We start from the raw sequence: 23,462 nt of genomic DNA, 5'->3' as shown, positions 1-23,462 counted from the left end.
ATTGTTTAATTTTAATATTCTTAATAATCTCATTTCATTATTACGATACTATAATGTCTAAGAGAATTTAGCTCATACTTGAAAATTAACATTTAAATTATTTCAATTTTAATAAAAATATCATTCTCTTCTCGTAATGTGTTTGTATTCTATAATATTAATTATATTTTATTTTTACATTTTGCAGGTTTATGATAATTACGCCGACAATAATGGTACCAAATGGCAGCTATGCAAATTTCAAAATGCAAATAATGTCCACACAGGCAGTCCCATTGAGGATAACTATTTCACCACCAACCATCATATGCAACAGCCAGACTACTTTCAGAGTGGCAGTACTAGCGCTAATGATTTTCATCTCAACAATGATGTAGTGGTTGATAGTCATCTGGTTGCTGGCAGCAGCAGCAGTAGGAACAAAGGCCATATGGAGACAACATCCCCATGGGCTTCAACAACAGATGTTGCCGAATTTTTACTACGTCAGCAACAGCTGCAGCAACAGTTGTACTACACACGACCGACATCTCCGCCACCGGTGTATATAACCTCTTACCTGAACACACTGTATATACGTCAGCGTACCACTGCCAAATCCATTGCAAATCTTAATTGTAGTGTACGGCTGCAATGGGGTAAGTGAAAAATGAAAACAGAAGAATAGCAAGTACTTTTGTGAGAATTTCAACACATGGACCATAGTTGAGCGGACGGACAACTCGATCTTTTTGACTTCGTATGACATGAATGTTGGTATGTGTATACGACAGTCACTCCGTCTCACTTTGACTGCGTTTGGGGACATTTTATGTTTGGGCCACTGAATAAATTTCATTTTTCGTTTGTATTTATTGAAATGTTCATTTTATTGCATGTCTTTGTCTTGGGTCGTACCAGTTATGTATTTGCTCCTTGTATGTGTATGTACACGGAATCCTAAATTTAGGTATCATTTAAATTTTGCTGATATGTTTTTGTACCCTCCTCCATAGTATGAATAGTATGTTTTTCCGTTTGTAGCGTATTGAAATAACCATTTGCGAATGAAATAGGACACTTTTTCTGAATGAAATAGGACACTTTTTAAAAAAGTGGTCTTGGATTTCCTCTATTTTGATGTGTTGATGCTGCTCATCAGTTTAGTATATTTTCAGATTTTTTTTTGACTAAAGGTTCCAGAAATATCGCGCCTTGAAAAAGTAGAATTCTGTAAAAACTATGTAAAAGAAATACTCTTGTTACTTGCTAAACCATTTTCAAAATCGAAAAATTCGAAGTTTTTAAAGATGTTTATGATTAATTCCCAAAAAGAACTACAAAACAAATGTTAAAAATGTATAACAAATGGTTCACAGTGGTATAAAGGAAAAACTTTATTCAAAAAATGTAAAAAAAATAGTAGTTATTCGATTCCCACTACCAAATAGGACTTAGAATTTTTGTAATTAATACAAAAGAAGAAATTGAAAATCGAAGAATACAATCATTAATAAAAATTGATTTTAAATATTAAACCGTGAAAATTGCATCCAGCCCACAGTGCAAAATTTGTTTCTATTTTTCAATAGATAACTGATAACTCAACAAAAAAAAAGATTTTTTCTATTTGGAACAATATTTATTCGACTTTTTCAAAGCGCGATATCTCTGGAACCGTTGGTAAAAAAAATCTGAAAGTATACTGTAATGTTTGCTGATGAGCAGCATTAACACAGCAAAGCACAAAGGAAATCAAAAACCCCTTCCTCAAAAAGTGTCGATTTCACTCAGAAATCCCAATATATTCTTGATCAGCGTAAAAATTCTGAGTAGATCTGTTGTAATCACTGCAGCCTCCACAAAAATGGGGATAGGACGCTGACATTATGGGAAGATGAGCCTTTCCTTTGCAGGGAGGTCAAGTTTAATGATGGGCTATATCGGTCCACGTTTTGATATATGTATATAACGGTACCGCCCATTTTCAGGTTTTTTGACGTTTTTAGTCACATTTTCCCGAATTAGCTATAATTTGACATATAACCAAAAAACGTATATTCCAAAAATTGTGAAAAAAATTTACCGAATTAGCTGAAATTTGACGTTTGATGTTCTTGGTGGTTCCGAAACTTCTCCACTAAAAATCGTCATTATAAATCAATGTTTTGGTATAGCCTCCATATAACGGTACCCTCCGATTTCCGTTATTTTGAAGTTTTTAGCTAAACTTTTGACCGAACTAGCTAAAATTGGCCATTTGAGGTTCTCAGTGGTCCCGAAACTTCACCACCAAAAATCGTTTACATAGGTCCATATTTTGGTACAACACCCATATAACGGTACCCTCCTATTTTCGGTATTTTGAGGATTTTAGCTACAATTTTTATTGAACTAGCTGAAATTTGATATTTGAGGTTCTCCGTGGTCCTGAAACTTCTTCACAAAAAATCGTCCATATGGGTCCATGTTTTGGTGTAGCCCCCATATAACGGTACCCCCTCGATTTTCGATATTTTGAGGATTTTTAAATAATGACAACATTGAAGCCGACAAATAATTAACACCTAGTAAAGTCACATGAACTTTTAATACCATCTTTCATGGCTGAAATACTCAGGAAATATCGCCAACATTACTAAGGGGTATTTTGCCACCGTTGAAAATTTGATATGACCAGATCTGGAAATCGAAACCGGACATTCAGCGTGCAAGGCGGTTGCACATAGCTAATTCCTAGGTGTAGGGTATCACATGTCCGGTCCCGTCCGACTATAGCCTTTGCTTACTTCTTTAACATAATTTAACATAAATATAGCCACAGCTTCCACGCAAATTATCTCTTAAGGCCAATATTGTTTGCCATGTCCAAAAATATTTCTTTTTACCCAAAAATATTTAACTTGTATAATATACAATCACAAGTTGCGTATTCTAAAAGGGTAGACCTTGGCTTCAGCTATGTTAAATTTTCAAAAATATTGGTGATATACCCTCGTAAGAATAAATGCTGAAGGTATTAAAATATATGCTAAAGTCTTTAGACCAGTGCCGAACAAACGGTTTTCGCTGGTTACGAAGTTTTTCGGCAATTCACAAAAACGCGACCCGAACGCAAAAAAGAAACAAAATATCACACGTTAGATTTTATGATGTTACTGATACGTTTTGGAACTAGTACAGTGAACTAGGAACTAGAAACTAGATTACCCAACTCTAACAGTTTAGACCGCCACTACATTGTTCTCTATACTAACCCACAGTAGTCGGCACAACATCATAGGTCCTTGAGGGGATACAATTAAAATATCGCCATGATTTTCTGATGAGTTGACATTTTATTACAGTTGTTGCGTTGCTACTATTGTCATGCACATACAATAAAAGCAACTAGATAGTGACACATTCATACATAGGTAAATTTTGATTCAGATATATTTCCTCAGAAGTTCAACAGAAATTTGTTCACTTCATTCATTGTTTGTAGTTCTTGTTGTTATTTGGGTTAGTTTGTTTGATTTATTTAATTTGCAACGTTGCAATGACAAAACATTCACATTTAAATTCATCCATTACATACACATACGAACACACTCAGATAAAAGGCAAATTAAATTCTTTCATTGGAATATAAAATTGCAAATGAATTTTAGGATATATTTGAAGAAAAAAAGGTACAGTAGAGATAAACTGCAATTGCATAGAATTTTAATTAATTTTCTTAAAGGTAAATATACATGTGTGAATGGTTTTATAGGCTAAACGAATATCCAGAATGCAGATTATTTTGTTTCGGGACATTTGATGACATTTGTAAAGATTATATATTCAATGAAATGCTTGTATGTGTGTTGCACCGATGTTGTCGGTGGCGGCTCGGGTGACCGTATATCGGTTTAGTTGTCTGTCGCCATTGGTGTATCAAATACATTAAATCGGGCAACTATACATATACAAATATCTAAACAAATCTGAACCGATGTCAATATAATTTACAAGTTTATTATACGCTCAACTATAATATGGAGGGTATAATTAAATTTATAATTCCGTTTGTAACATATCGAAATATTCATTGGAGACCCTGTAAAGTATATATATATATATATATATATATATATATATATATATATATATATATACATAAAATTCTAAGTCGAAATATACATGTCCGTCTGTTGAAATCAAGATACAGCTCGAATTTTTTAAGAAAGAGCTTTATAATTTGGTACAAACGTTTCTATTACTCCTAGGATATTTGGTAATGAAAATGGGCTATACTAGGGATAGGCAAGTCGACTTTCGATTAATCGATTAGTCGACCTTTTGGTTTGAAAAGTCTAAAAATCGAAGTCGACCTTTGGTTATAGAGAAATCGAAAAGTCGACCTTTCATGGTCGACTTTCGATTTTCTTACCCAACATTTTTTATATGACAAATATTTTAATAACACCCTCTGTTGACAGCGATATGTATCAAAAAAGCTCTAAAATCGATCAAAAAATCGATTTTAGTCGACTTTGATCATAATCGAAAGATCGAAAAATCGACGTTATTGTTGAAGATGAAAATCGAATGATCGAAAAGTCGACTTTTCCGATGAAGGTAAACATCGAAAGATCGAATAGTCGATTTTTGACTTCGATTACGTATCCCTAGGCTATACCGGTCTAGGTTTTGACCTCATTATCCCAACGAAATGACTTAAATTTGGTATTTGGTCTTCGTTGAGTGTAATTTCCACCTGAAATTTGTAGGTATAGGTCCACGACTTCATATAGCCCCCATAGAACGGTACCTCCCGATTTCCGGTATTTTCAAGGTTGTGGCCTCAATATCCACCCGAAATGGCTGAACTTTGGTATATAGTTTTCGTTGTGGGTATAAAATTTTCCACTAGAAATATGTCGGTATAGGTCCACGTCTTCATACAACGGTACCTCCAGTTTTTCGGTATTTTGAAGGAATTAGCCTCCATATCCCACTGAAATGATTGAAATTTGGTATTTGGACGTCGTTGGAGGTATACAACTTTCCACCTGAAATTTTTCCGTATATGTATACGTCTTCAAATAGTCCCCATAGAACGGTACCTCCCTATTTTGGGTATTTTATAGGTTGTGGCCTCAGTATCCCACCGAAATGACTGACATTTGGTACTTGGTCTTGGTTGGGGGGTATACAATTTTCAGCTGAAAACTGTCGGTGTAGTTCCACGCCTTCATATAGCCCCCATATTACAGTACCTCCCGGTTATCGGTATTTTGATGGTTGTGGGCTCAATATCCCACCGAAATGGCTGAAATTTGGTATTTGGTCTTCGTTGGGGGTATACAACTTTCTACTTGAAATTTGTCGGTATGGGTCCTTATATTCATATAGCCCCCATTGAACAGTACCTCCCGATTTTCGGTATGTATTTTGAAGATTGTGGCCTCAATACCGAAACGGCTGAAATTTGGTATTTAATCTTCGTTTGGGGTATAAAACATTCCACCAAAAATTCGTCGTTATAGACCCACCTCTTTATATAGCCCCATAGAACTGCCCCTCCAAATTTTCGGTATTTTGAAATTTTTGGCTCCAATATCCCAACGAAATGGTTTAAATGTGGTATTTAGTCTTTTTTGTGGACATAAAACTTTCCACCAGAAATTCATCGGTATAGACCCACGTCTTCATAGAACAGTGCCCTTCGATTTTCGTTGTTTTGAAAGTTTTAGTCATATTATTCAAACGGAATAACCTAAATTTGGCATTAAGTCATCACTAAAGGTACAAGACATTTATACAGCTACAAAACATCCCTAGCAAAAAATCAGACAGTATGGGATCACGTTTTAGCCCTCATATAACCATAGAAGATAGAAAACTGTCTTATACACTCCGGTTCATTTGAATAGAACCAATCAATTTTGCCTATAAATACCTTTATATCTTTTATATATTATATATTTTGTGGACGTGAAGAGCATATAGTAGCCGATATTTGCAATATCTAACAGGTTTCACATGTGCGTCATAAAGACACTTTTTACTGAATTTATGAAAAAATGCTAAAATATTAGCATTTTTATACTCTCAGCCTTTAGGCTATGGAGGGTATATACACTTTGATACTATGAAAATGTGCCTCATCGAAATAATGGTTTTAGACCCCAAGTATGTTTGGACGAAATGTGTTTCAAACAATTTGGAGTCGATATAGCCATGTCCGTCCGTCTGTCTGTCTGTCCTGCTGACTGGAGCGCACGATAACTCTCGAACGGATGAACCGATTCCGTTCAAATTTTGGCTTTTGCCCAAACTTAGTTTAAGTTCGAAGATTTGCTATATCGGTCCACACCCTCCGGTACCTCCCCCACAAAAGTTCGAAAATGTTCGGAAAGTTTGTGCGCACGATAACTCTTGAATGGAGTGACCGATTTGGTCCATACTTTGTATAGCGTAAACCTTTTACCAAGGTAATATGAGGTTCCAATATGGTCTCAATAGATCCACTCCTTCGGGTACCTCCCACACAAAATTTCGGAAAAGTTCAGTTTAGGGCCATCTCTCGAATCGCTTTGATTTTTTAGAAACTTGTATTCACTGCCCTCCATACGACGGTACAAGTACCATCAGGGGCAAGTCCATACTTCCTGAGAAAATAGCATGAAAGTTGCAAAAAACCCCTATGACACCGTGTGAGATGGTTGGAGCTCAAGATAACTCTCGAACGGATCTGTCGATTGGGTCCAAAATATGGCCTTAGTAATATTTTGTCCAAACATAGTTTAAGTTTGAAGATAAGCCTTATCGGTCCACTCCTTCAGGTACCTCCCCCACAAAAGTTCAAAAATGTTCGAAATAATTGTGCGCACGATAACTCTTGAAAGGAGTGGCCGAATTGGTCTATACTTTACACATCCTATTATATCTACCAGATATAGATCAGGTTCAAATATGTACTATATTTGTCCACTCCATCCGGTACCTCCCACACAAAATTTCGGATAAGTTCACTTTAAGACCTAATATCGAATCACTTTGATTTTTGTTGAAGCAACTTGCATTCGCTGCCTCAATTACGAAGGGAAAAGTTTTTTTAGGGGGCAAGTCCATACTTCTTGAGCAAACAGCCCGAAGAGTGTAAAAAACCCCTATGGCACCATATGTTGTGGCTGGAGATCCACTTCCATAACGGTCAATGTCGATCCATTCCTTTTAGTATCTCCTCCGCAAAACTTTGTATCTTTAATCCTAATCAACATTTTTATTGGTTCAAACGCCCAAAATTTTTAAAACCCACTAAATACATACGTATTTTGGGAAACAATTGTTTCAATATACACAGGCTGAGGGTATATCTCTGTCGGCAAAGCCGACTGATACTTTTTTACTTGTTTTATGGTTCAACAGGATAGAACCACCTTAACAATTTACACAACACCTTTATCTGATGTGGTAAACTTTTACAAAAACCTACTTACGATTAAGAATAAAGGCCGTGAGTGTCCATTGTCAACAAATATTGAACAAAAAATGAAAAAGAAAATGTCTCATCAAAATAATAGTAGTAGACCCCAATTATGTTTGGACGAAATCCGTATCAGAGTTGGAGTTGATTTAGCAATGTCCGTCCGTCTGTCTGGCTGGAGCGCACGATAACTTTCGATTGGATCAACCGATTCGGTTCAAATTTTGGCTTTCGTAATATATTGTCCTAGCTTAGTTAAATTTCGAAGCTGGGTTACATCGGTTCACTCCTTCCGGTACCTCCCCCACAAAAGTTCGAAAATGTTCGGAAAATCTGTGAGCACGATAACTCTTGAAGGGAGTAACCGTTTTGGTCCGTACTTTGCACATCGTGAAATTTCTACTAGACTTAGACGAGGTTCCAATATGGGCTTAAATGGTACACTCCCTCGGGTATCTCCCACACCAAACTTCGGAAATTTTCAGTTTATGGCCTTCTCTCGAATCGCTTTTATTTTTGTTGTAACAACTTGTATTCACTGCTGAAACTACAATGTTCATAGATGAGAAAAATCAAAAAAAATCGCCGCAGCGCTTTTTAAATAAATCGCAATTCAAGTTGACATTTTTAGGGGTTGTTTAGGTTTTCACGATTTTGCTTGGAACCCGCAAGTCCTATCAGAATGGAACTAACGAAAATGTTGTGTCTATCAAAATCCTCTACAATATTGACATTTATGGTATTTTCGTAGGTTTTACCATTTTTGAGATATAGAAGTTCAAATTGGGACAATGCACAGTGTCCGATTTTCCAAAAAACCTGGCCTAAAATAGAAAATTTTTTTTATCAATTTACACTAAAAAGGGTCAGATATTGATATTGATCCCATTGCGTGTAGTTATGAAAAAATATATACATTTCTTGTTTAATAAGTGGGTATAAAAGCAGGTCGAAGTTACCCTATTTGGAATTTTATTTTTTGTTTTAATATTTAAGTTGTTTATAAATCTATGATAATATGCAAAATAAACAACGGTTATTAAATATTTTCTTTTTGTAATTGTAATGAAAGGTATGTGAAACGTTTTTAAGATGTTCAGTGTCGCCAATGAATTGTGCGTTCTTTAACAATTGATGTCCGTACTTGTTAATTTTTTTCAAGATCAATTTTCACAATAAATTATGAAAATAGTTGTGAGTAAGATCGAGTTGGGCCGTGTAATTTATCATTTCATAAAAAGGAAGGGTTTTTTCCAATTTCCATCGAAACATCCTGCACATATTTGCACTTTTCGTTTTTATGTGATATTTCTTTGGGCATAATTTAGAGTTTTGATATATTTTAAGACCTATAGTAAAATTTTATGGCGAACAAATTTCTAGAATATTTTGGTCTGATCCGACATTTTATAAGAGATTTTACAGATTTGTGGAAAAAGGGACCAAAAGGACCCCTTTTATGACTCGCACAAGGGTTAATTTTTTTGAGACAAATATTCCTTGCATTCTTGTCAGTGAAGTTGCCAAAGACATTTTACACCTAAAGTGCAAGTGATCTTAACGCAAATATTTCCAAAACTGTAGAAATTGTGGAAGCTTGCACCCCTATTTTAGTTTCTTGGTTTTTGGCAAAATTGATACCGATATTTCCTTGGTATGTAATGCAAATAGAGATTTCATTTCTTTGGTGACTTTTAGTGAAATTTAGCTGAGAACATTTTTGTCTTTGACGCCATTCTTCTAAAATGATGCTTTGTATGACAATTTTGCCAAAACTTTGATGAAGTACGACATTAACCCTAAAATGTTTTTCTAATTTGCATATTTCTGGAGTTAAGGTAAGATATAGAGTTTTGGTGTATTCTAGGACCTATAGTAAAAATTGATGGCGAAGAAATTTGTAGAATATTTTGATCCGATAAGATCACATTTTATAAGAGGAGGGAGCAGAAAGACCCCTTCAATGACCGCCTGAGGGTTAAATAATATCAAAAATGTAATCAGCGGCCCGAAAAACATAAGAACCAAAGGTTAGGTCAAAATCCATTCATTTTTAGAGTTTTGGCCAGGTTTTTCGGAAAATCGGACACTGTGCAATGCACTGATTGTAAGCCCCCTTATAAAACAATGTTATGAAGGGTGCGCCTTAACTAACTTTTAATGAAAACCGCTTACACAGGGGAAGTTTTAGTGAATTCTGAAACAGCAATGTTTATAGATGAAAAAATCCAAAAACAAGAAAAAGTCGTTGTAGGGATTTTTAAATAAATCGCGGTCAAAATTCACATTTTTAGGTGATTTTTACGTTTTCACGATTTTGCTTGGAAACCGCAAGTCTTATCGAAATGGAGCTAAAGAAAATGTTGTAGCTGGTTGTACCATTTTTGAGATAAACAGCCTGTTTTCGTAAAATGTTTTTTTTGCCCATTCGTTCGTCGATTTCATGAACGAAGACACAATTTGGTTTTCATAGCGGTTGACGTTTGTTTTCGTGTGACAAACAAATGAAAGCTTTTTATTTTCGTAATTTTTTTGGTTTTCGTAACAAAATCAGACGAACGAATACGTCAAAAATAAACGAATGGAAAAGACCCATCGTTTTGAATGAAAATTAAATAATTGGAGTAATAAATGGCACAAAACACACGAAAACTGGAAGGGAATAGAAGCACACGCGTATATGTACATCCGTTTCTTCATATTATCACAAATATTTTTGGACAAATTTGATTACATTTTTTCTTATTTTTTGTTTGTCATCTGTTTATCGGGGTTGCCATCAAGTAACACATTTTACGTGCAGATGCCTATGCAAAATTCACAAAATAAGTATCATGGAAACCCTGAAATATAAAAGCTTTTATATTTTTTGAACGTATACGTTTTAGTACGAATGGTTCGTGTGACAGACAAGCATTTTTACAAAAACACGCTGAAAGAAGCTCAGTTTACATTTTTAGGATTTTTGTTAGGGTTTCGCGATTTTGCTTGAAAACGGCAAGTCTTATCGATATGGGACCTGGGAAAATCTAAAAACTGTAAAAATTCTCTACAAGACTGGCTTATGTAACTTATCCTAGGTTGTAGCATTTTTTAGACATATAAGTTTATGTTGGGATTTTGCAGTCATGACATTGTTTTATAAGGGGGCGATGCAGAATTGAATTGAATATGAATTGTCCCAATTTGAAATTCTATAGCTCAAAAACGGTAAAACCGCTGAGAATACCATAAAGGTCAATCTTGTACAGAATTTTCATAGCTACAACATTTTTTTAGTCCCATTTTGATAGGACATGCGGTTTCTAAGCAAAATCGTGAAAACCTAAAAAACCCTTAAAAATCCAACTTAAATCGCGATTTATTTAAAAAAGCACTCCGGCGATTTTTTTTTGTTTTTTGATTTTCTCATCTATGAACTTTGTAGTTTCAGAATCCGCAAAAACTTCCAGGTGCAAGCACCTTCCATTTAAATTTGCTTCAAAAGCACCGTGATGGCACATATCGGCCCTCTCCTTAGGGTACCTCGCCCACAAAAGTTCAACATTTGTGTTTAAGTGCAGGTCTGTTCGGAGATCCTTTGGAAATGTTTACCGATGCTGTTCGTTGAGGTCCTGCTAACAGCAATGTTATGTTTTCCGTCGACAAGTCCATGCTTACTGCCATACTGGTCCAAAAGTTATACGATGACCCACTGAAATGACTAGTGGACGCGAAAAGATATGACTCCAAAAATAAGATCCACTTCCATAATGGACTATATCGGTCCAACACTTCAAGTACCTCCTCCCCAACACTTTTAAACTTTAATCCTTATCCACATTTTTGTCAGCAAGTTCAAACGTCCAAAAAGGGCCACAAATGTTCATACTTGTTTTATAGTACGATGTTTTTTGGAGGGAGGGGTTACAAGCATAACGCCCAATTTTAACGTTCTTATGGGTGAACGCGCGGAACATGTTAGCTAACTACTTGTAACGGGTGTTAAGTCTGCGGTGAAACCCCAGGTGACACCACGGGGAGGTCAGTGTCCACTTAAGATGAAGGAGGGACCAAGATAAGTACTGGTATTTGCCATATTAAAGCCTGTCCGGGCCGTTGCTTGGTATCTTTCATATTATTAACTCACACATCTACAAATGCATATAAACAAAAACACGTTTAATATCCCGAAATTGTGTGGAGGTTCCAACTAAACACACTGTTGATGGAATGACTATTGACATCTCTGGGCATTTAATTTATTTGTCTACATCTTCATTATTCAATATTCTACGTGAACTTTTCACCCAGGACAAGATGTAATTACAAAACGACATGCTAACACTTGTTTTGTTATCCATGTTCTCACAAACTCATTTACCCTTTCCCTCTTTCTATGTTCTTTCGAATACTTTCAGATAATAATTACAAAATGAAATTAGTATCTGGGGATTTAAGTGTCGAAGCATGTCAGCCGAATCCTTGCCAATACAATGGCAAATGCATAGCCAACAATGGAAGCAGCTACTGTCAATGTTTAGGGCATTATACTGGAAGGTAAATGCACTCACTGTACAACTGTGTGCTACACACAACCTACTAATCCTTTTAGCAATGACTAAACTTTTAACAAAACTCCTTTACACTTTCCTCTCTCTCCCTCTCTCCCACTTTATTGTTGCATATGTAGATTTTGTGGCCTGGATATGTGTGAACTAGAACCTTGTGTCTTTGGTAGATGCGAGCTGACAACAAATAATTTCAAGGTAAACAAATATCGTTGAGGTAATTTAAGGTTATACCATTTCATTGAATAATGCAATTTGAATTTTAGTGTCATTGTCAACCTGGTTATATGGGTACAACATGTGAACAAAAACAGAAACCGTGTTCGGAGAATCCTTGTGAAGGTCGTGGTGTTTGCATTGAAAGAAATGGTGGATTCTTTTGTCGGTAAGTGTTTATATGAGTTGTTGTTGTTTGGTGTATGGCAATGTTAACAATTTGTTTTATCTATTTTCAGCTGTTATGCATGGTGGGAGGGACATCGCTGTGAAAAACGTATGCTGCATATACCCTATAAGCCGTTGTCGGAACGCATGCTGCAAGAGCCCTTTTGGTTGGGTCTTATTACAGTATTTGTTGTTCTGGCTGTTATCGGCCTGGTATGGTGTGCCAAACGACATTTCCCGGAGAAAATTGAGAAACTCTTGGCCGAGGAAGCCGATCGTAATCGACGTAAGTTTTTTTTATCAAAGTATTGTTACTACTACTAGGGACATAGTGAGGATACTAAAGTGCAAATTTACAGTCATTTTGAAATTCTTCTAAAAGAAATTTAAAAAATGTATTTGTGGAATGTTTGCAAATTTCTTCATTTTGTGTCGCTGAAGAAGGAAGTCCAGACTGGGGATACATAATTAAGGACGTAACGACCGATGGCTTTGTACGTCGCTACCAATGTTTCCTTATCACAGCCCCAGGTGCCAGGTGCTTTGAAGAGTTTAAGGCCTGGATAAATAAGAACGCTCGTCGCCTGGCTATCTTGCCTTGCTACATTTCTGACACAAGGGAAATAAAAAGAATTAAAAAAAAGAAGGAAAGAAAAAAGAAGTAAAAGCCAATTTCGAACTAGGTTGGCCTTTTCTTCTTTATTATACACCCCACCATAATATGGATGTTATAATTAAATTTGTCATTCCGTTTGTAACTCATCGAAATATTCCTTCATCGAAAAATTCTAAGCCGAAATAGCCATGTCCGTCTGTCCGTCCGTCTGTTGAAATCAAGATACAGCTCGCAATTTTTAAGACAGAGCTTTATAATTTGGTACAGAAGTTTCTATTACTCCTACGATGTTTGGTATTCAAAATGGACTACAGTCTGTCGCAAAAGTTAGTATACACCGTTGAAACCAAAATGTATTAGGGATAAATATAACTATAACTTATTGAAAACAACAAACAATTAGTTTTATTTGATAGACAAGAAGGTTGTCTTCCGTAATAACAATTAAAATTGCGCAGTATTTGCATACATTAGCAAATGTACGGTTCGAATCCCAAAAAGACCAAAATTTATGTCGCAAAAGTTAGTATACAACGGAGAATCCTCGTAGAACTGTGTAAAAAATTCTTGATATTTTTGAGCAAAATGAAACTAAATCTGTACTTAAGATCATAATGAGTACATTAATTGGCTTTAATGATAGTTATAGTACTTATAGTGACAAGTCCAACATACTCTGGATCGTAAAATCCACAAAAATTGGTCATCTACAAATACCACAACTGTAGCGACAAAATTCCGGATGTTATGTCCTGTTTATGAATTCTAAAGCCATGAAATGCTCAGAAAAGCTCTAAAGTTTCAATATGGGGTGATCTTGATCGACTTGTCTGTTTGAAAAAACGGGAACTTCTTGAAAGAAACCCATACTTTTGAGGCCATTGTCCTTTTTAAACATGTAATAATCCTTAATCCTTACACATGAGGACTTTCCTTTTGAGTTAATTTTTTCACAAATGTTGCCCCTTTCATATTCCCACCAAAAGTAAATAGTAGGAGAACCTCAAGGTCCGTTGTAAGCGCTACAGTTATACTGTCCTACCGGCCTTTTAGCAGTATCGGACATGCTTCTCGTGTCCCTAGTGTCTAATGTACTACTAATGTCTAATGAACTACTTCTAACTGATCCATTTAGTTGTATTTTGGTCCTAAGTGAAGCGAACACAGCTTTTCAGAACGGTTTTGCACAATCCATGCGTTATAACAGCAGAGAAAGCTCTGTATTAAAATTTTAAATTAGCTATCATATCCTTCTGTGGTGGTGGAGTATCTCTGCGGGGTTACACCAGAATTTGAGGTTCTCCTACTATTTATTTTTGGTGGGAATGTGAAAAGGGACTTAATTTGTGAGAAATTTAACTCAAAAGGAAAGTCCTTATGTGTAAGGATTAAGGATTATTACATGTTTCAAAAGGACCATGGCCTCAAAATTATGGGTTTCCTTCAAGAAATTCCGGTTTTTTCAAACAGGACAAGTCGAAACTCGATCAAGATCACCCATATTGAAACTATAGAGCTTCTCTGAGCATTTCGTGGCTTTAGAATTTATAAACAGAACATAACATACGGAATTTTGTCGCTACAGTTGTTGTATTTTTAGATGACCAATTTTTGTGGATTTTACGATCCCGAGTACGTTGGACTTGTCACTATAAGTACTATAACTGCCATTAAAGCCAATTAATATATTCCTTATGGTCTTAAGTACAGATTTAGTTTCATTTTGTTCAAAAATATCGAGAATTTTTTACACAGTTCCACGAGGATTCTCTGTTGTATACTAACTTTTGCGACATAAATTTTGGTCTTTTTGGGATTCGAACCGTACATTTGCTAATGTATACAAATATTGCGCACTTTTAATTGTTATTACGGAAGACAACCTTCTTGTCTATCGAATAAAACTAATTGTTTGTTGTTTTCAATAAGTTATAGTGATATTTATCCCTAATACATTTTGGTTTCAACGGTGTATACTAACTTTTGCGACAGACTGTATATCGGTCCACGTTTTGATATATCTCCCATAGAAAGGTACCTTCCAACTTTCAGTTTTTGAAGGTTTTGGTGTCAATATCCCAACGAAAAGCCTGAAAATTCGTATTTGGTATTCGTTGAGGGTTTAATACTTTACACCTGAAATTTGTAGGTTTAGGTCCACGTCTTCGTATAGCCCCTATAGAACGGCACCTCCTAATTTTCGGTATTTTGAAGGTTGTAGCCTCAATATGTCATTGAAATGGATAAAATTTGGTATTTAGTCTTCGTTGGGGGTATAGAACTTTGCACCTGAAATTTGTCGGTTCATATAGCCCCGTTGGAATGGTACCTCCCGATTTTCGGTATTTTGAAAGTTATGGTCTCAATATCACCCCGAAATGGCTTAAGTTTAGTATTTAGACTTTCTTCGTTGGGGGTATAAAACTATTCACCTGAAATTTGTCGGTATAGGTCAACGTCTTCATATAGACCCCATAGAATGGTACCACCCTTTTTTTCTTAGTTTGAAGGTTGTGGCCTCTATATATCACTGAAATGGCTGACATTTGGTATTTGGTCTTCGTTGGGTGTATACAACTTTCCATCTGAAATTTGTCGGTATAGGTCAACGTCTTCATATAGCCCCCATTTTGAAGATTGTGGCATCAATATATGATTGAAATGGCTGAAATTTATTATTTGGTCTTTGTTGGGGGTATACAAATTTTCACCTGAAATCTGCGGGTACAGGTCAACATCTTAACGTAGCCCCCATATATATTTTGAAGGTTATGGCCTCAACATCCCACAGTAATGCCTGAAATTTGGTATTTGGTCGTCGTTGGGGGTATACAACTTTTCACCAAAAAATTTTCGTCTTTATATAGCCTCCATAGAACTATACTAACGGATTTTCGATATTTGAAAAGTTATAACCAGTGTACAAAACCAGATAAAAAACATTCCTTGCAAAAAACAGATAACATACGCCCGCGTTTTGCCAAAGGTCCCATGTAATGGTACCTACCTAATTTAAGATTTTCGGAAATTTGTGTACCCAGAATATAGAAAACTCACGCGGAAGAACTGTGACGCTGACGCTCCTTAGCTGCGATAGATAGGGGATGTTCTCCGACTGCATCTGTGTAAATGTTTTTTTAAACCTGCATGATACGCTTGTTGGTCTAAGGGTTCTCTCTTGTAACGTTGGACCTCTCTTACTAGATCATGAAGATTCCTCTTTACATGCCTGGGCGGGTGTTTGGGACGGCTCTCACGATAACATCCAGCACGAACATGCTCTCAAATGTCACCCCTGTCACCTTGGTCGGAATTCTGCTGCCATCGACCTTGATATTCAACTCAGTACTCATCTCTGCCGTCCATATGGTGAACAGAATGGCCGTAGAGTTAGTGGCGGACATTTGCATATTCCTCGCGTGGAAAATGTGGTAAGATCAGTCAAATAGAAGTTCAGTCTTTCACAAATGACATCAGGGAATGTACCTGATCGTACAATCATCCACATACGTTACGATCGATGATTTAACCACGTGAACCTCCTATGTTTACCGATCAATCTAATAACTTGCAGTGTCAGCTCCCGTCTGAAGCGGTTGTTAGTAAACTCACTGAAACTAGGCCAATTAGTTCTCCCTTGATTGATAAACAATTATGGGCAGATGATCTGACCCATGAGAAACGACGGGTTACCAGGTGATGTTATTCGTTAGACCAGTTGGTGACACGATGATTATATCTGCCGAACTGTGACACTCTCCGCTAAATCTGAAGGAGAAGTCCTCATTGACCGTGCAAAACGTAGAGCTATAAATCAGCTCTGGCCATTGCCAAGGACCTAACGCCACAATACCAAACATTTATGACCAAAATCTGGCTAATGTTGTGACTATAACCTGGACTACAGATATTAAGAGGCCCTATGTATACCGTAAGCGAATCTAGCTCCTAGTTGCGACCCCGGCTGCTAACCCCATATATTTCATGTACGGGTCGTTAGGGCTGTATTGAACAGAGTGGTACCACAGGAAAACTAGTTTCTCCAACTCCACTTCTGGTGCGAGCCTTTCTTAGTATATTGTAACCATCACAACGCTGTTAGCTGCAATTCTTGTTGAGCTTGGTTTCCTGCACCGCCGCGACTTTGATATTCTTCTTATTTATGAAATCCACTATTTTCTTGATCTTACCCGGAATCCATTACAATTGAATTTCCATAAAGGATGCGTTTTCAGGGAGTGGAACAGCAACGGCTTATGCAGCGTGTGCGTCTGCTGTTCGAGGAACTGCGGAGGAGTATATATCCTCTGCAAATTTTGTTGGTAATTGTTATACTCTCAGCATTTATGCTAACGAGGGTATATACACATTCATATGGACAAAATGTGCCTTATCGAAATAATGGCTTTAGACCCCAAGTATATTTGGACGAAATCCATTTCAGAAAATTTGGAATCGATTTAGCAATGCGCTTCGTCCGTCTGTCTGTCTATCTGGCTTGTTGGATGGAGCTCATAACTCTCGAACGGATTAACCAATTCGGTCCAAACTTTGTTTTTGGAAATATTTTGTCCAAACTTCGTTTAAGTTCGGAGGTGGGCCATATCGACCCACTCCTTGGTTACCTCCACCACAAAAGTTCAAATTTTTTGGCAAGAATTGTGCGCACGATAACTCTTGAAGGGACTAACCGTAATATTTCTACCAGGCATATATAAAGTTCGAATATGGACTATATCGGTTTACTCCTTCGGGTACTTCCCACACACAATTTAGGAATTGTGCAGTTTAAGACCTATCCTTTTGATTTCTGTTGTAACAACTTTTATTTGCTGCCCCCATTACAACGGTGCAGGTTTTTTCAGGGGCAAGTCCATACTTCCTGATAAAATCACCTGAAAGCTGTAAAAACCCGCTATGGTACCGTGTGTTGTGGATGGAGGTAACTCTCGAACGGATAAACCGATTCCAGCCATAATTTGACAATCATAATATTTTATCCAAGGTTAAATCAAGTTCTAAAATGGGCCTTATCGGTCCACTCCTCTGGGTACCTCCCCTACAATAGTTCAAAACTTTTCGCTAAAAGGGTGTTACTTTCCCGAAGGCAGTAACAGATTTGGTCCACACTTTGGACATCGTAATATTTCTACAAGACATAGATCAATTTAGAATTTGGACTATATATGTCAACTCCTTCCGATACCTCTCACACCAAATTTCACTATAAAAACCCCTATGGCCAGCATGTGTAATGGCTGGTGCGCACGACAGACAACTCCCGAACCGAATACTGCGTTGGCGCACACTTTGAATATCGTAATATTTCTTAGAATTTTAGACGAAATTCGTAGATGGTGCTTTTAGGCTAACTCCTTCCTGTACCTCCCCCACAAACGTTCGAAAATATTGCCTAAAATGGTAAGCACAATAGCTCATGAACGAAGCAACCGAAAAATGCTCTCAAATCGATTTGATCTTTGTTGTAACAACTTGTATTCGTTGTCCCTATTTCGACGGTACAAGTTTTTCAGAGGCAATTTCGTGCTTCCTGAGAAAATAGCTCGAAAGCTGAAAAAACCCCAAGGCACCACGTGTGTGGCTTTCCTCCATAAAAGTTCCACATTTCTTTAAGTGCAGTTTAGGATCTGTTCGGTGCTACTCCTTGTGGCCCTGTTTAAGCGATATTATGTTTTTCGTGGGCAAGTCCATGCTTCCCTGCATAGTATTCCAAAAGCTCTAAGTTCATTCCTTCAAGTACATCCTAAGCAGCACTTGTGAGCTTCAAACCAAATATATATATATATATTTTTTTTTTGTCGGCAAGTTCATACTTAGATTTGATATTGTTAATAGATGAAAGTTTCAATTCACACAGGCTGAGGGTATACCTCTGTCGGCAATGCCGACTGATACCTTTTTACTTTTTCTTAGTTACATAAAACAAAGAAATATCTCTATTTGCTTTAAACTTGATATAAAATGACTGTTAATTTGCCATGTGTTATTCCTTTTATTTTTAATGAAATATTCATTCAATTTATTAGTTAAAAAATTATTGGTATCTCATTGGAATCTGACATAAGTATACATTTCTGGTATAAGACTTTTGGATCATTGTAAATATTTCAAAGGATGCATATTAAATGCTTTTGAAGCTTTGCAAAATTTATTCTTAATGTCAAAACAAAAAGTGTGAATTGCCACTTTCAAATACTTACTTAGAAATTTTTCTAAATTCCACTTAACTTTTTTTCCTACTTTTAAAAATCATTTTAATGCCAATTATCCTTTGTATTATTCATATATTTGATTAAAATTTCCTTCTGTCTTAAACCCTCCTGTTCTTTTTAATTTTTTTCTCTCTCTTTCTTATGCTAAACTAAAATGTTTGAAATCTTTTATCTTGTCATTGTCTTTCTCCCTTTTAATTTTCTTCTTACTACTATTATTATAATTATCTATTATTATACTATTATTATAATTATTATATAATACTACTACAACAACAAAATATACCATTTTGCCATACTATAAATTGGTTATTTTTGTAATGTTAAAAAACAAAACAATTTTTTTCTCTTTTTCTACCTTTTTCTTGTTCTTCTTATAATTCGTACAGCACCTGGTTCAGTACATGGGCATCATCATCACACATCACTGCGCGAGCAATTACAATTTACAACTGCCATACCACAATCGACTGTTAATAACGCACCGGGCGCACCGCGGTCCATATTCAACAGATTGGGTATAAGAAAACCATCATTATTGAGCCTCAGCAGCCCCAATCCAGTACCTGGAGGGGGAGGGGCAGCAGCGCGTACATTTTCACTTGACGATCTGTTACGACCGCCTCCCCGACGTAAGATTAGGCTAAATTCTAAATTGAAAAATTAAACAAACAAAAAATTAAATAACAAACAACAAAAAATAATAATTAATTAATTCACAATACCAAATATGAGTTGCCAAAACTTTGAACTCTTTCTACCCTTTCTAACCTAGAAAATGAATAACGAGATAAACTCACTCTCTCTTTCTCAACACAAAACTTCACGTCCTCTTCTACCACTTGTATAATTTCACTATTCTGCAAAATAAATTAAATATGTTTCCCTGTGTCTATAAGCAAAATCCTATAACTGTTCCCCCACTATCTGAATTTCTTTCCCTCTCTTTTGTCTATATATGTGTGTGTCTTCTTCTACAACTGTTCTGTTTGAACCCCTACACAAATACCAACCTTGTAAATTACTTTTTATCACATGTATTGACACGTGTTCTTCCTAAATTCTGTATAAATTTTGAAAATTCCTCAAATTTAAATTTAATCTCTTGATGTTATTTTAAATATAAATATTTTAAATAATATTCAAATTATTTAAGCTTTATACATAATGTACGCATTGCACCCAGATATTAAATACTTCCTTATATAAGTCATCACCTAATTGTCGTGGCACTAAGAAGTGGGATTTCTTCTCTGCATATTGGTAGCTTTTCTCGGATTTCTCGTACACTACATGTTTTGAGATGTTGAGGAAACGCAGTTTTCAAAATTATAAAAATAAATACCTATTTATTGAAAAAAATATATATATATTTATATATTAGAATTATGTATATTGTTAGGAAAAGTATTTGGGCACATAATGTCCTTAAATGTGTTCATTTCTTCAAAATTTCTACGACTAATGTGTGGTTAGTAAAAATAATCACGGTGCTCTTGAACCAACTTTAAATGAAAGGAGCTTGCATCTGAAAAGTTTTTTTGGATTCTGAAACTACAATAATCATAGATGAGAAAAATAAAAAAAAAAAATCGCTAGGGCGCTTTTTAAATAAATCGCGATTAAAAGTTCACATTCTAAAGGTTTTTTTAGATATTCACGATTTCGCTGGGAAACCGCAATCCCTATCAAAATGGAACTAAAGAAAATTTTGTAGAAATGAAAATCCTCTACAAGAATGTTCTGTATGATATTTTCGTAGGTTCTACAATTTTTGAGATATAGAAATTCAAATTGGGACAATTCACTGACTGTATCGTCTTCTTATAAAACAATGTCATGACTGTAATTTCCCAACTTAAACTTATATACCTCAAACATAGTACGACCTAGGAAAGGAAGGTCAATCTTGTAGAGAATTTTCACAGCTATAGGATTTTTTCTGGGCCCATTTCGATAAGACTTACCGTTTTCAAGCAAATTGTGAAAACCTAAGAAAAAACCCTACAAATGTGACCTTAACTTCTATATCTCAAAAATGGTAAAATCTTAGAACAAATCATAACGGTCAATCCTCTAGAGAATTTTTACAGCTACAACATTTTCTTTAGCCCCATTACGATAGGACTTGCGGTTTCCAAGCAAAATCGCTAAAACTAAATAAACCCAAAAATGTGAACTTTGACCGCGATTTATTTAAAAATTCCTTCAGAGATTTTTTCTTGTTTTTGGAGTTTTCTCAACTATGAACAATACTGTTTCAGAATCTGCAAAAACTTCCCAGGTTGAAGCGGTTATTTAAAGTTACTTAAGGCGCACCATACATGACACTGTTTTATAAGGAGGTGATACAGTCAGTGCATTGTCCCAATTTGAAGCTCTATATCTCAAAAGTGGTAAAACCTACGAAAATATCATAAATGTCAATCTTGTAGTGAATTTTTACAGCTATAATTTTTTCTCAAATCCTATTTCGATAGCACTTGCGGTTTCCAAGCAAAATTGTGAAAACCTAAAAAAAATCCCTAAAAATGTGAACTTTGATCGCGACTTATTTAAAAAGCGCTCCGGCAATTTTTTTGCTTTTTGATTTTTCTCATCTATGAACATTGTAGTTTCAGAATCCGCAAAAACTTCCCAGGTGTAAGCTCCTGTCACTTGGTTCAAGAGCACAGGGTAATTTCTTGAGCTACTAGATCGGAAATTTAATGGCATTTTTCCAGTTAGATGCGATTCACGCATGTTGATATCTGATATCGTGCACAATATATTTTCCAGTCCAGAATACGAGAAATAATAAATTTCAACTCATTTTATCCAATTGAAAAGTTGAAAGTGAAATCGAACACTTTCTTAAAAAGAGTCTTTTTATTTCCTTTATTTTATTGCTGTAGTGATACTGTTCATCAGCAAAGCATTTTTGTATATTTTCAAATTTATTTGACTAACGGTTCCAGAGATATCGCGCCTTTTTTGTTGTTTTATCAACTACTTAATAAAAATAGAAACAAATTTTGCTTGGATGCAATATTCAAAATCTATTTTTAACAATTATTGTACTCTTCGATTTTCTTCATTTTTTTATTAAACTACGGATACGAATATTTGGTAGTGGGATTCGAATAATTACTATTTGTCTTAATTTTTTTAAAAGTTTTCAATACAAATATTCCTTTATATCTGTGTGAATCATTTGTTATTTTAACAAAAAAAATAATAATAAAAAGTTTCATTTATATAGATTTGTTTTGATGTTATATTTAGTAATTTATCTTGTGCCTCTTAAAAACTGCTTCATTTTTCAATTTTAAAAATGGTTTAGCAATCATTGTACCAGCATTAGTGGGTATTTCTGAATGAAGTTTTTTTTGTGCCCGCGATAGGTTCAGCCATTGCATATCTCAGATTTAAATCCTTCTTCATATCTATATAAATAAAAATCAAATGTCGTTTGTTGGTAATGGCTTCAGTTAAGAACGGCTGGACCGATTTGGATAATTCTTTCTTTGAAATGTTCGCCATAAAACAAATTGACCACGCACGCCCACTTTTACGCCCAATTTTTTCAATTTTCAATTTTAATATTTACTACAAAAACTGCTGAACTGATTTTCCTGAAATTGTCTGGGAATGTACAGCGATGGTTCCGGCGAAAATAGGCTACATATTTTGTTGAATTTCAGAAGGGGCGGGGTACTTCCCCTTTACCATATTTTTTTAAAAATGCTATACATTCGGACCTCGATTATCCGTAATGGTCGGGACCGGAGGCATTACGGATAACCGATTTTCCCGGATAATGGACTAACACTGTTTGTCATACATTTTTAATGAAAAAATATGTGTTCTTGCAAATATTTACAAATAAGAGCAATCATCAATTCAATGTGAAGTTTAAAATATTGAAACTGTTCTAAAATAATTAATTTGTGCATTGTTTTTGCCAATAAAAAATTAGTCGAATAATTATAACGCCGGATTATAACGATTTTCACACTCAATCGGTGTAAAATGGACAAACAATTCTGTGTTTTCCTTTCACGGATAATGGAGGTTTACCGATAATCGAGATTCGACTTGCGACCCTATAAAGTATATATATTCTTGATCAGGATAAAGTTGTCCGTCTGTTGTAATCACTCTAACGCCCACAATAATTGAGCTAGAACGCTATATTTTTGCACCAGAGTGTCTTTTTGGCATAGGTAGGTCAAGTTCGAAATGGATGGATAGCCCCCATA

At 35.6% G+C, this 23,462-nt stretch overlaps 1 protein-coding gene across 12 annotated transcripts in view; it reads left to right on the top strand.

Moving 5' to 3' along the window:
* The window catches only part of LOC141397476 (uncharacterized), a 655,384-nt gene that overhangs the window by 595,178 nt on the left and 36,744 nt on the right, over positions 1-23,462 (top strand). For 9 of the 12 annotated variants that reach the window (XM_073973773.1, XM_073973777.1, XM_073973771.1 and 6 more), the window contains 6 exons: positions 188-638; positions 11,839-11,977; positions 12,111-12,186; positions 12,255-12,373; positions 12,444-12,658; positions 19,611-19,853. In XM_073973773.1, the coding sequence (XP_073829874.1) occupies positions 188-638; positions 11,839-11,977; positions 12,111-12,186; positions 12,255-12,373; positions 12,444-12,658; positions 19,611-19,853 (1,243 nt within the window). The remainder of the gene's footprint in view (positions 1-187; positions 639-11,838; positions 11,978-12,110; positions 12,187-12,254; positions 12,374-12,443; positions 12,659-19,610; positions 19,854-23,462) is intronic. The other 3 variants (XM_073973783.1, XM_073973778.1, XM_073973779.1) reach the window with 2 other exon arrangements.

The sequence above is a fragment of the Musca autumnalis genome, unplaced genomic scaffold (assembly GCF_047663935.1).
Source record: "Musca autumnalis isolate F117 unplaced genomic scaffold, ASM4766393v1 scaffold_3, whole genome shotgun sequence".
NCBI lineage: Eukaryota > Metazoa > Arthropoda > Insecta > Diptera > Muscidae > Musca > Musca autumnalis.
This window is presented reverse-complemented; position numbering and strand designations above follow the sequence as displayed.